The sequence below is a fragment of the Cupressus sempervirens genome, chromosome 10 (genome assembly GCF_028749045.1).
Source record: "Cupressus sempervirens isolate cs-2001-9-10 chromosome 10, ASM2874904v1, whole genome shotgun sequence".
NCBI classification, from domain to species: Eukaryota; Viridiplantae; Streptophyta; class Pinopsida; order Cupressales; family Cupressaceae; genus Cupressus; species Cupressus sempervirens.
The window spans coordinates 497,017,681-497,031,710 of record NC_143127.1 but is presented as its reverse complement, the minus strand read 5'-3'; the positions used below and the strand labels follow the sequence as shown (position 1 = coordinate 497,031,710).

General features: G+C 36.2%; 1 protein-coding gene across 2 annotated transcripts in view; it reads right to left on the bottom strand.

Moving 5' to 3' along the window:
• The window catches only part of LOC149534836 (CBS domain-containing protein CBSCBSPB1-like), a 66,888-nt gene extending 53,296 nt beyond the window's left edge, over positions 1-13,592 (bottom strand). Inside the window, exon 1 of one of the 2 annotated variants that reach the window (XM_089807733.1) lies at positions 12,538-13,592. In XM_089807733.1, coding sequence (XP_089663859.1) covers positions 12,538-12,710 — 173 coding nt within the window. In that variant the 5' untranslated portion in view covers positions 12,711-13,592. The remainder of the gene's footprint in view (positions 1-12,537) is intronic. The other variant, XM_089807734.1, reaches the window with a different exon arrangement.
• Between the last annotated feature and the right edge of the window lie 438 nt (positions 13,593-14,030).

Genomic DNA, 14,030 nt, shown 5'->3' with positions numbered 1-14,030 from the left:
TTGAAACACCATTTCTGAGTAAAAATATAAGATTCTTTCAGCCAACAATTAAAGATTTACAATAAAGTTTTGTTATATCAGATTACTATCTTTTGAGCTGTGCTATGAAGACTTACCCTGTCCGTTGTCAATTCTAGGCAAGATTAAAACGGAAGTATCATGAGAAGAAAATTAATTGGATTAGTTGTATGAAGATTATTTGTGAATAATATTTTTGACATTTGTTGCCTACATGGAAGGGAACATTCATATAGTTGGAAATATACTGAGGCATTACTCTGAGCATTCAAACCAAGTCGTGCAAGCGTGTGTTAAGACTTGAAACACATGTTGTTGTGCAAGGTTTAAATATAGTGTGAAGCAACTAAGTTGTTTATATATGTTTTTGACTTGGCAGTGTGATTTTATTAGAGTCAAGTATTGTTGAATTTATTAGAGTCAAGTATTGTTGAATGGGTATGTTTGCATGGAAGAGCTGAGTGTATATGGCAAGCTTTTCTTTGGAATGGGCAGTGGATACTTGTGTGATTCTTTTTTTGTGTGAAAGCAATGAAGCTGGAAAAAAGTTTTATCTATTGAATGGAATGTTATATAAGTATGTATCTTTAAAAAAGAAGTTGATGCTGTTAGAAGATTAGTCAGGGCATGTTTTTTTTTACAGGAATATGTGTAGTATTTCTAAAAATTGTTTTGAAATGGCATACACTGAGTCTTGGAAGGAGGAAAGAGGTCCTTAAAATTAATTAGATGATGTTGGTGTGTGCAGTGTTGTGATGGCCAGGCAGAGTGTTGAAATTAGTATCAATGTTTGAATTTTCATTTGCTGAGATGTGTGAAGGTGGGATGAGATGTGATGTGTGTAACTCATTGTGGAGCTGGATAGTTTTTCAAGTGTGTTATTTTAAATTGAAGTGTTGAGGTAAGGTGACTTCTAAGTTTCAGAGTTTATTGAGTGTTTCTTTTTGGGTTGGTGCCTTAGCTAGGTTGGTGTCTCAGCTGACTGGAGCTGGTGCTTCAGCTACCCAGAGTTGGTGCTTTGAAGAGAGCTGGTGCTCTTTGCGAGTTGGTGCTCACTTATGTATTCTGGGTCACTACCCAATTTTGTTATTGAAAGCTACCGTATGCTGTGGTTTTTTACTCGTAAGAATTCTCCACAAAAAATTCGGTGCTTGCATCTTGATGTTTGCTCTCTTTATGTTTTATGCAGTTTCATGCATTTAAAAGTTGACACTATAAAATTATGGTTGCTTGAATAAAACATCACAATCCTCTAATGTGGCACAATCTTGTAAAAACCTAATTTTTAAACAAAGGAGCAATGATGGGTAATGTGTGAGTTGAACCATCCAATGGTATATGATTATGGGTGAGGAATTGTTTGCAGATTTGGTCTTAAAACTGTCTCTGGAGAAACTAAGTTCTTTTAGCTAGAATTGTCAACAATGAAGTGACTAGGTTGTTTGATTAACCACATTTGAGAATGGAGCAAATAATCTACTTTTATTTCTAAACTAGAAGATTAGTTGAAAATTAGCAATCACTACCATAGCCCTTGGTCCAATATCAATGATCCATTTACCATTATCCTATCTCATCATCCATGGTCATGAATTGTGCAATGTGCACCACATGTTTATTTTTGTTTGCAATTGTTTGCTTTGTTCTTCAAATAAGATTGAGATGAAGGTCATTTTCCTTGTTTGAATACAGCAAGATCTTGACTTAGGAGTTAGGGTATTTACTCTACAACTAACTTTGGGACTTGTCTAATAGGTATTCAGTTCAAATTTGCATGCATAATTATATGCTTCTCTTGAGAAAATGTATTGGAAATTCATGTTAATCTGAAGATCACATGTCAAGCTCAACCTATCTTTCAAAATGAGATTTTGTTTGGACTTGAACTTTCAACTTGGAACTCATTGAGGAATATACCACAATATTCTTCAACTGATAAGTCACAACCAAAGCAAAATTAGGGATATTTGATGTTTTGATCCTCATAGTTTCCAACAAAGTATGATAGGCTTCTTACAGTGCTGCTACAGAACCCTTCTAGGCATCTCTGAGTGTAATGTCATCCTGACAGCTAGTCCAATAATTATTCCACCATTTGTTGGCAGAAAAGGAAACTCTCAAAAGTGCAAATAAAGCATTCTCTTCATCAAAAAATTGATTGCATGTATTATATGCAAGTGATCCTACGCCAATTACATAGAGCATTTGCATTTATTTTACCCAACAATAGGGATGTCTAGATTGACTTGTTTTTTGTATGGCATTTGGTGTCCAACAATATGTAGATGAGTATAAAGGAGGCTTGAACATAGCACAAAAATTGAGTGTGTGCTCAATGATTCCCACTCTTTCTCCTACATCATGTTTCTCTAACCCATCTTTCCATGGCTGCCAAACGCACTCTATCATGTTTTGAGATCAAGCTTCTTGTACTCAAACCTCATACGAGTGACCATAGAAAATACATAAGTTTCACATAGTTGTGCACTGGAACTCCTGATCTAGAGTCCAGGAATGGCCAGGGTACAGAACACTAAAATGATTCAGATGTGTTAAGAATGGAATAGAAATACAGAAAAGATATAGAGCTGGTTATTAGTCAATGTGCTCAAACAACAAGAGAAAATCACGAGGGAAAAGATGCCATGTAAAAAATGTCAACCGTGAGACTGTATTAGGCAAATAGTTTTGTACAATATTCAAGAGATCAGATGTCTTACAAGATGTCTATCTTATGCTATATTGTTACCAACCTATCAAAATCTAATCTTTATCATTCTATGATACAATAGTCATAGTACATTAGAATACAATTATGGAAGGAAAAGGGAAGTCTTAGTAGAGAAACACAGACTTCCAACTTCCTTCATCTCTTTTTGGGTTATGTTGTTTTCTAGAAATGTTACAAAATATTGTCCAGAAGATGGCTAACATTGTGAAAACCGTGTGACATAATTGGAAATGAGTTAGCATATGGTGTTGTGCCCATGTATTCTATTGAAGCGCATAAAACAATATTGAAGACAGCATATGGTATGAAGTTACAACATTTAAGGACACATTTATTTGAATTCATTAATCTGCCTGAATCACACATACAAAAAATAGACTAACAATAGGAAAGGACTAATGATGGAACATTTGACAAGAACCCCATAATATAAACATGAAAAATGCGTGTATATTTTTTTAATTGAAAATGTTATTATGAGGTCACCTTGGAAAAAGGTTTTGACTTGATGCTTTGTTAGAGTTTCATAGCTGGTTTCCAAGCTAAAAAAACTTTTTTGAGCCAACAATCTTAGTGCTCATCTAAGAGGACCCAACCACAAATCATTGTTCTATATTTTTATGTTGCATTGATAATTGTGACAACCTTTTACATACCATTTGTTTTTGGTCCCAACTGACTCATCTCCACTTGAAGTGGACATATTATGTCCCATTTGTGACTTTGTGACCCTAGCCTCAAATTTTGACCAGATGTACATTTAACTCATGAAAATTTTGGATATACAGAATGGCAATTAAAAGAACAATCATATTGAAGCAATGAATCCATTCTTATCTTCTTGGACACCATGGTGTAAAATTAACTCTTCAAAATGAATTCCATCTTTAAATGTTCTATACCGCATTGTATGTTACATCTGGGTTGGTGGAAAAGAGATTACGTGGTTAATTTATCCCACTTAATTGAATTCTCATCTATTAAGTATAAAATCTACTGCCTAAAATTAGCTAATAACTTTGAACATCACGTAGAATGTTTGCAAGATGCCAATGAGTAGGCACTTGTTTGGTATTTTGCTTGTCCGTTCAGCAATTAGCTGCTTTAACAATGCTCTGCTCTATACTGCATTCTATGTTTGTAATATATGGGCTGGTAGAAAGCAGGCCTACTTGGATAAACTGTGGCACTTATTAAGTTAATAGCATTATCTTCTATTAAGTATGATACCTAATGTCTGAAACTGGCTAAAAGTAAATATCTTTGAGCATCACATACGTGTCCACAAGATGCCAATAAGTATGCGCTTGTTTGGTATTTTAAGTGATGATCATTGAATCTACTTGAATCTTAAACTTATCAATGCAACAATCAGTTAATTTCACAAATGCTCTGCTCTAGCTGCAGTTTCTGCATGGTTATTAAACATCCAAAACCTCCAAAAAACAAAATATTGTCTTCTAAAAGGCCTCCATAAATGGCAGAAAATCCTAGGTTTCCTCATGAAAATCATTAATATTGATCATATCCTAGTCCCAGGGCAGTGGAATTTGCAATTCCTATTTCACATATGGAGTAACTACCAATAATCATTTACCTAAGTGGCAGTTAAGCTACCTTATAAGGAGATTATATATTCTTTTGGAAAACTTATTATGTTTTATCAAAAAACTATACCTTTTTCAAACTGCAGTAGACACCACTTATAGTCATCCTATAGGTCCTGTGTAAAGTTACAAGCTATTTTCCGTGGACTTCAGCTATAGGTCCCTACTTTTTTACAAGGCCTATATCTAAATCCCTTCTCAATTTATTAGTTTTTGAATATAGTGTTATCTAGAAAGCTCATTCCAACCCAGACAATATTTATCTCGTGCTCTTGCCTGCACTATGCCTCAATCTATTATCTCTATTAGAATTTAGAACACATACAATTCCTGAGTCAATGTTTTACTCTTAAGGGTTTCAAACTTGATTCTGGGTTTAGTGTGCAGAACAGTTCCACCTGGTATAATACCTTATGGCATTGGCTGGCCCATTATGTCTTAGGCCCTGCCCCAATTACCATACATCAGTCCTCAAGAAACAATTATTACCAGAGGCAGAGAGGGTGGCGATCAAACTCAAGCCTCTTCCCACCTGACAGAAAACCTCTTCCAGTATCCAGAATCGGCTTCCTCACTAGCAGAAAGATGCCACAACTTTAAACTGACTGCTTTGGTCCACAAATTTTTTTTTTAATTGGTTGTGGGGACCAAGGCCCAGTGCCCCAGGGCCCACACCATACAAGTGTAGACACCTAAATTTGATTACACTGCTTTGGTAATCTAATTTAGCCATCTCTAAAGGCATCATTAATTAAATTCTTATTTAATTAATCCTTTGCCATCCCTAGTTGATTAATTTAATTAATCATCTATAGTCCTAATTGATAAATCAAATAATCTATTATTTATCAATTAAATCTTTTTCTCCTATCTAATTCCAAAAATCCCCATTTATTAAATAAATCTATTTGATAAATGAAATCCTCAAATTCAAAAACCCCTAACCTATCTCTAATCCTCCATTTAGCCTAATCCACCCCATCCACCCATACTAACCAAGCTTAGCCACTAACTCACCCACCCTCATTAATGCCATCCACTTGCACATCTCTAACATCCCTAAGCTAATCCCAAACCCAAGCCTAATCCACCCCCTAATGTTGTCACATTCCTTATACAAGTTTAAGACTTTCCTAATCCAAACCAAAGTCTCCCCTCAAAAAAACCCAACCACTAAGTCATGAGTGCTCTTACAAAACATAAAGACTCTTACAAGCCCACTCATGACTCTTACACCCATCTTCCACACTCTTCCCTCTTCCACACTCATTCCTCTTACATCCCTCTTACATACTCAACCCCACTCATCATGCCTTTAACCAACCCTTTACCCTACCCTCTCACACTCATCCTCCTTGTGACAAGTGTCACCTTCCCATTGGTGCTAAACAAGCACAATCCATGTGCTCTCCTTTGAGTGCATCCTAGCCCTCCTTAAGCCTTCATCCATCCTTGCATCTAAGCCCTCCATCCCTCTACCCCTTAGCCTATAAATTGAATCCCATCCCAAGCCATATCATCAACAATCTTTGAGCTAAAGTTACCATGCTATTTTGAGAACCAAAGCCATCAACCATACCCTTATAATGCCAAATTGAGAGCTCACAAAGCTACCAATTTGCCATTACCCATCTCCATTGAAACAGCTTTTGAGCATCTTGAGCATACATCCACAGCAAAAGGACACATCTACAGAATCAAGAAAGCATGGAGTGTTTTCTCTTGTGAGGTTTGCACTTCTTGTTCTCTTTCTTTGTCTAAGCATATATGTGAATTTAGTTTTTGGTTTGTGAATGTTTACTTTATTTGTTAATTAGGCAGATATGCTCGTCTGGGAATTCTGTGAGCAAAGGATATGCATCTACTAGAGGTGCATCAGCTAGGTGATCTGCTATAGCTTGCCCTTTGATTGCCTTTCTGTCCACATACTGGATGTCAAACTCACTTAGTAGCATAACCCATTTCGCTAGCCGGCCTGTGAGTGCTGTTCTAGAGAGCATATACTTGAGAGGATCAATCTTAGAGACTAGTTGGATGGTATGACTTAGCATGTAGTGGTGAAGCTTTTGAGTTGAGAAAACAACTGCCAAACAAGCTTTTTCCATAGGAGTGTAATTGAGTTCATAACCAACTAGGGTTCTACTAATATAGTAGATGGCTCTCTCTGCTATAATCATCATGTTGTGCTAGAAGTGCCCCTAGAGCAGTAGGTGTTGCTGATATATACAAGATCAAGGGACGACCAGGAACTGGTGGAACCAAGATAGGGGGATTGGTGAGATACTGCTTGAGCTGATTGAAGCTGCGCTGACATAAAAGATCCCACTTGAAGTTCTCATTCTTCTTTAGCAAGTGTGAAAATGGTGTACACTTATCTGCAAGTTGGGAGATGAAGCGCCGGACAGATTGAAGTTTTCCCTGAAGAGAGCGAAGCTGTCACAGTGTCTGGGGAGGAGGCATGTCTAAGATAGCCTTGACCTTTTTGGGGTCAATCTCTATACCTCGTTTAGAAACTATGAAGCCTAGAAGCTTGCCACATGTGACCCCAAAGACACACTTCTTGGGATTTAGCATGAGATGATATTGGGCCAACCTATCAAAGACTTTTTCCAGGTCAGCAAGATGATCCATGAAGGTGTGAGATTTGACCAGGATATCGTCCACATAATCTTCCAAAATGCTATGGATAAGATCATGGAAAATGGCTGTCATAGCTCTTTGATAGGTAGCCCCAGCATTCTTTAGGCCAAAAGGCATCATGGTGTAGCAAAAGGTTCCCCAGGGGGTAGTGAATGCTGTCTTATGCTGATCCTCTTCTGCAATCTTGATCTGATTATACCCAGAAAATCCATCCATAAGGGACAGGATTTCATGTCCAGCTGTAAGATCTACAATCATATCTATGTTGGGCAAGGGAAAATCATCCTTTGGACAATGTTAATGTTCTTTGCATACTAATTCTTGTTCTACAACAAGCACCTCCATGCCATGTAAGCATCCACCCAAATTAACTTAGCCACTTAACTATCTGTCTACTTTTCACAATGGTTTATCTATAGTTTGCGAGGTACAGAAGTTGACTTGAAATAGATTCAGTAAGGGGAAACATTCTCAAATCAGAACACATGCAGAAAAATATGTGAGCTCAAGATATCACCTTCTCAGAATAGATACTGGTCTGTATCATTGTATATCACACAACTCTTATGTAGCAAAGTGTGCTTCAAATTGTAGCTGCACAGTCCCAAGACTGCTACATCTTTAGCCTCTTCTACAAGACATGCCAAAAGGCAACATATACATTGCAAACTAAATTTTTCTCTGCATCTTGGAAAACCTAGGTATTTCTTGATGTAAACATGGCCCTGGAACAAAATGGTGTAGCTGTCTCAGTTACTTGTCACAAAAAGCATCACTTGCAAACAATCTTTAATGTATCCATCCTTGCACACGCACACGCACAATTATATTTTCCTCCACATTTTTCTCAACTATATTGACAACCAGATTCCAAAATAAACTCTGCCAATAAGTGCTTTGATTGAGAGGACTGAAAACTATTTCTTAGGCTCCTCTTCTAGATTAGCCTTTTAATCTTCTGAACAAAATGATAAAATTCTCATTTCTTTAAATTCAAAACCCTCACTGACATTCTTATGCCACAAGCCCAAGCGATACCCAACCTGATACTATGATGAAGTCAATAAACATCTCAATTACAATGCCAGTGCACAACTTAACAAACAAGACACAAAGAAACAATAAAAATAATGTCGTTTATTTCCTATTAAAAATAGCTCAGGATAATGATACATAATACCACAACCAAGTCATATAAATAATGAATTCATTATCTGTGACAAAAAAAACATGGACTTGATTTGGCTGACTTGACCAATAAAGTCAGCCAGAACAACTAAAGGAGTTTTATGTCCTACCATAATGCTACATTGTAAGGTCTGGATTTACTAGAGGATCCAAAACTAGAATTGCCTCTGAAGATTAGAGTCAGTTTCCAGTGCAGAAGAAATCAACAATGAAAAAGAGACGATGCACAAAACACAAAAAAGGATATATTCTAGAAAGTATATGTTAGTCTTAGAAATTAAAAAATGTATGGTCAAATAAATAAAAAAATAGGACAAAATCATTTGTGGTACATGATTTAAGAAAATCCTTAGCATATAACCAAACGCTAAAAGTCTATGGAGACTAGTCTTTCCTAGCGTAGTGCTCTAGATCTTCTTGGAGTATCCTAGAACTAAAACTTCCCCCGATACCTCATTGGGGAAGTTTGTTCCACCCTATGAATTATTTAGAAATGCCATCTCCATTACAAATAATTTCTATTTGACTTCTTTTCAGACTTTAGTGCCAATTTCCTTTATTGTACAAAAACATTATACAATAATAAATAGTTTCTATTATCTTTGTTTAGTATCTAATGGTTATCTATCGTAATCTTCTGTAAATATTAGAATGTTTCTAATATTTAGTTTTCAGTTTCTAGAATAGAATGTTTCTATTCTTTACAATTATTTCTTAAGGAAACATCGTTCAATCTCTTGTATGAATTAATCTCTTGATCACTATTAATAACAAGCAAATATTTTCCAATTACTTCGTAATATGTTATCAGGGCCAATACTCTAAAAAATTTCAAAAATAATTATAATTTCTTGGTTGAAATTATCTACCTTTTATTTTTTAAATTATTTACATGCATATTTGCTTCCAACTCTCTCTATTATCGGACTAGGGTTTCAATTTTGAGATATTTGAATCTGCTGACTTCTGGTTTGGTTCTACAACCCATTTCTATCTAGATCGGTCTATTTTTTCTACACATTTCTGTCATTTTATGTGGTTTTTTTGTAGTAGGGCCATTTTTGTTGAAAACCCTAAATTTTTGTACCAGATCAACAAAAAAATTTACAGATTCTTGGTGGGTTTTTTGAGATCTCAACTAGGTTGTCGTCTATTTTTTTTGGGTGCCTCAATTTTCAAGCCAACTGTTCCAGAATTGACAACATATTCTTTTTGAGTTTTTTGAGCTCTCTTCTGAGTCATCCTTCAAATTTCTTGAGTCTTTCATTTTTTTGCCTCAAAGAACGTGGCTTCACAAATTTTCACGCTTTTTCATTGAAAAGTGTGCTATGGCATCATTGACCAATATTCTGCTTGAGAGCAATTCAAAATTCAACGGTCAGAATTACAACACTTGGAAGCAGCAAATCACAGCAATTTTTGAATATAGGAATACCGATCAAATTGTTTTGGGTGTTACACAGCGTCCGACTACCCCTAATACTGATCTGAATACATGGGATCTGAATAATCGAGAGGCAACAATGCTTCTCAAGTTATCCGTAGTTGATGATCAGCTTTCTAAGATTCGATCTGGTAAGACAACTACAGAGATATGGGCACATCTCAAACGTCTCCATGAGAATTCTAACAAAAGAAGAGCTTTCTTCTTGAAGAACACTCTGTTTTCTATTATCATGGATGAGCAAACCTCGCTCTAGGCACACCTAAATAGGATTTTAGAAAATTCGTGATCAGTTGATTGCCATCAGTCGCAAGATGGAGGAAAAGGCCATTGTGGTTATCACTCTCCAGAGTTTACCAAATTCCTACGAGCATTTTATCGAGAATCTCAACATCACGTCTTCTGGTGTTGATCTGAAGTTCACTGATCTCTGCACACTTTTGCTTCAGCAAGATCGGTGGAAACAACAATTCAATAGTAGTTCCAGCTCCACCTCTAGAGAGCAAGCCTTTGTTGCCAAATCCTTTCAAAAGGATAAAGGCCAATTTCAGCAGTCTTCTCAGCAAACATCCTCTACTCCAGATTCAAAAGGCTCCCGGAAGAAAAACATTAAATGCAACTATTGCCACAAGTTTGGGCACATGAAGGTTGAAAGTCGGAAGCGCTTAGCTGCCCTATCTAAGCAGTCGGTTCATAGCACACAGCAAACAGTGCAGAGCACCTTGAGTAGACAAAATCTGCCTTTTACGATTTTTGACAGCTTTGTGCTCTAGATAGATTAACCATTAAAGGAGGGTATTACGATAATAAATTTTTCTATTATCTCTATTTAGTATCTAATGGTTATCCATTGTAATCTTTTGTAAATATTAGAATGTTTCTAATATTTAGTTTTTTATTTCAAGAATAAAATGTTTCTATTATTTACAATTGTTTCTTAAGGAAACATCGTTCAATCTCTTTTATAAATTAATCTTTTGATCACTGTTAATAACAAGCAAATATTTTCCAATTACTTTGTAATATACATTACATCATTTTCATAGAAATTTTAATGTCAAGTTTCAAAAGATAAATTCAAGATTTCAGCTCTTTCTGCTTGATTATTGGCTGTAACAAGTTAAAAAGAAGATTAATGAAAGTTGTGAAATCTTAAGGACCAAAGGGCTGATATGATTAAGATATGGACCTAGATATCTCATCCTTTTGTCAATGACAAATTTCAAAACCCCTGAACTCAAACCTGCATCCACCTTATGTTTAGTCCAGCTAGAGATATGGAAAATCTGAAAGGCAATAATCTACAGTGAGTTGTGAACAATTCAATGCTGGACAAACATAATTATGAAGTCAAATATGTGGCAATAAACCTATCTTATGGTCGGATTCATTCAAATGCAGCGAACATACATGCTCTATTGTGACAAAATGGACTGACAAGAATCTACAACGATCATCGTAAGGATGTCAGAGATTAAGTGAAGTTTCTTAATAAGGAAAAAGGATATGTAGTGACCGAACTTGGGTTTTCTGTTTCTAGCCTTAAGGGATGGAACATGAGACCATGCACGGGTCACAAAACCAACCCTGATTGCATAGTGCAGAGTGAAATGGAGTATAGAGTAATTATAGGATGGTTATTGCTTTGTTTCTGGATTCCACTGTGTGTGCTTTAGTTTGCATCAACATTTTGGATCATACTCCATGATCCGTCACCAAGATGAAATCTGTAAGATTTCATTTGCATCAATGTTTCGGATCATACTCTATGATCTCATCATAGTGATGGATCAACGAGTATGATGTGAAACATTGATGCAAACTAAATCTCACACAGTGGAATCCAGAAACAAAACAATAAATTTTGTGGACTGTGAAAATCCAATCTCTCTTAATTATAGGATGGCTTGAGCATGACTGAAGAAAAAGTCCTATAAGTTGAACTGTGCATTTTCTACTTTATGTGGGGAAGTTTAAGGAAATGGCAAAAATTAAAAAATTATTTGGGCGCTGTGTGAAGAATAGGTTGCTTTTAAGAATGGTTTTTGAATTTGAATAACTGAGCTTCAAATCTAAGGCTGTGCAGATGAGTAAACATCTGGCTATGCCTACAGCCCCTTTACAATGAGACCAAATAATGAGAAGGTTAGAGTCAGAGCTTGGAAACAGACATGGAAACGATAAAGATTTATAGCCTTCGTTAGAATCCTTACAAGCCGAATTTAATACTCAGAATGAGACGTGGAATAAAGCAGGATTCGGGCCTTAGCTAAATCCTCATTTTCTGAAGGCGGGTTTCGGATATGGATTGATGATAAAGATTTGAAGCTAGTATTTTTCTACCTCTGGCAGTTCGGTCCAGTCTTGGTTGAGGCGATTGACGCTGAGCTTGGGTTAGCCTTAAAGGATTCCCTTATTTTGCTGGTCTGACTAAGAGAAATGATTATAGGAAAAAAATGTGAAATTGCTTGAAAAGATTTTTATTAGAATACGTACAAAACAAGTCATTTGCTTTAAGATTAATTTTCATGTTTTAAATTGACGAAATAGAATAAATTTAAGTTTGTGTAATGATTTGCTGAGATTTAACTTTCAAATTAATCTTATTGACCTATACTTATTTAGTGGTGGCTCAGAAAAACCTATCTATTATACGACTGCGATGCCCACATGCATGAAGTAACTGGACTTCCAGGGAAATCCAGAACTATATAGATAAAGTTTTAAACTTTCTCAGCTTGTGAAAGCTTACTGAACGTTTAAAAAAGCTTTCCGCCCAGGAATGGATTATATGTTATAAGTTGTGCTTAACAGTCCTCTGTGTAATTGGTGGCCAATCATAAAAAATCATGAGTGAAGCATATGATTAGAAACATGTCTTAAAATAAGTGAAAGGAATAATTACATACGGTTGACGAGGTTTCCCCAAAGATTTTCGGGATGGCTCATGTTTTCCATTGTCAGATAACGAAGAAGATTTCTTCTTGTTTGACTCCGAAGCCCCCGGAGCCCGTTTCTGATTCAAACTCTGCTTCCTGCTTGGCAGCGACGGAGATATGCCCGTCGCCTCGTTATTCTTCATCTCCTCAATTCAATTTGACAATCAATAATAATAATAAGCTACAAATTTAATCCTCAGCCTGCGAAAACTCTTGATTCCGAATTTGTATATACAACGCTTCAAGGAAGCGATTCCCTCGCTGAATTGAATAATACAAAACAAAAACTCTGAATAATTTCCAAAAGTTGATTCTTTTATAGATACTCATAAATCTGTGATAGATTGGTGGGTTCCTGAGAAGGAAATTATGCCCAAATCCTCCGATGAAGGGAAATTCAGCCCTAGCTATTTATTAATCCTCATCAACACAACAATCACATTTATATCCATATATTTTGGAGGCCGAACTGCATGTTTACTCCATTCTTTCTAGTTCGCATTAATTGTAAAGTCAAAACGGGGAATCTCTCCATGAACACAGGGCCCGTTGGCGAACAGAATATAATAAAGACAAGTGGAAAATGCAGGATTTAGCGACTAGCTCATATCAACTAATTTACTGGACAATGGGAAACCGTCAAACAAAATATGTGGGGCCAAATCGGCAATGCCCATTTTGCGTCTTTCCCGCCTACCAAATTTGACACGTTTATGTTTCTGCTTTGCCCTCAGACATTCCGATGCCTCTTTATATTTGTCTCATTTTTCTCCATTGTCATACGATGGCTCTTTTTGTATGGACGCCTCCCTGCCTTGTACTCTCATAATCTGCAGAATTTTTTTTATGTTTTGAAATGGCTGATTGTATGGCGAAGAATAATTGGTGATAACTGCTGCTCTCCAGCAATGCTATCCACTCGCTCTCTCTTTCTTTTTCAGGAAGATAACTTTATCCAACAAAAATGTGGGCAAACATATCAACCATGAGGTACCCAATGAATGCTTTTAATATGAATATGGAGTAAATTGTCAAGTTATGATAAAAATTTAGGATATAGTATTAAAAACTGATTTGTCAATATATTGGAATAGTCTTTATTGATAGACTCTTAATCTATTAGGAAAATTGAATGGCTCTAAATGAATCCATTTGGCTCGTGGATTAGAGCTGGAATTAGAATACGGAATTCTCAAGATTTTCATATCTACTGTTTGGGTCCGCCGAATGGGAATGGGAATTAGAAAAAAGTGGGATCCGGTATCCTTATTTGGCCCCCAAAATAAGGATTCGGTCTTCCACCAAAATAGGTGGAATCATCCAAATTCTCATTTTAATTCCATTTTTACAAACCGAGCATTACAAATTATTGTAAAATCAATGTTTTGTTGAGTCCGCTAGATCAATATGTTTTGGCGCTCGTTTTGCAACACCACATTTTTGGCCACCATTGTCGCCTTTGC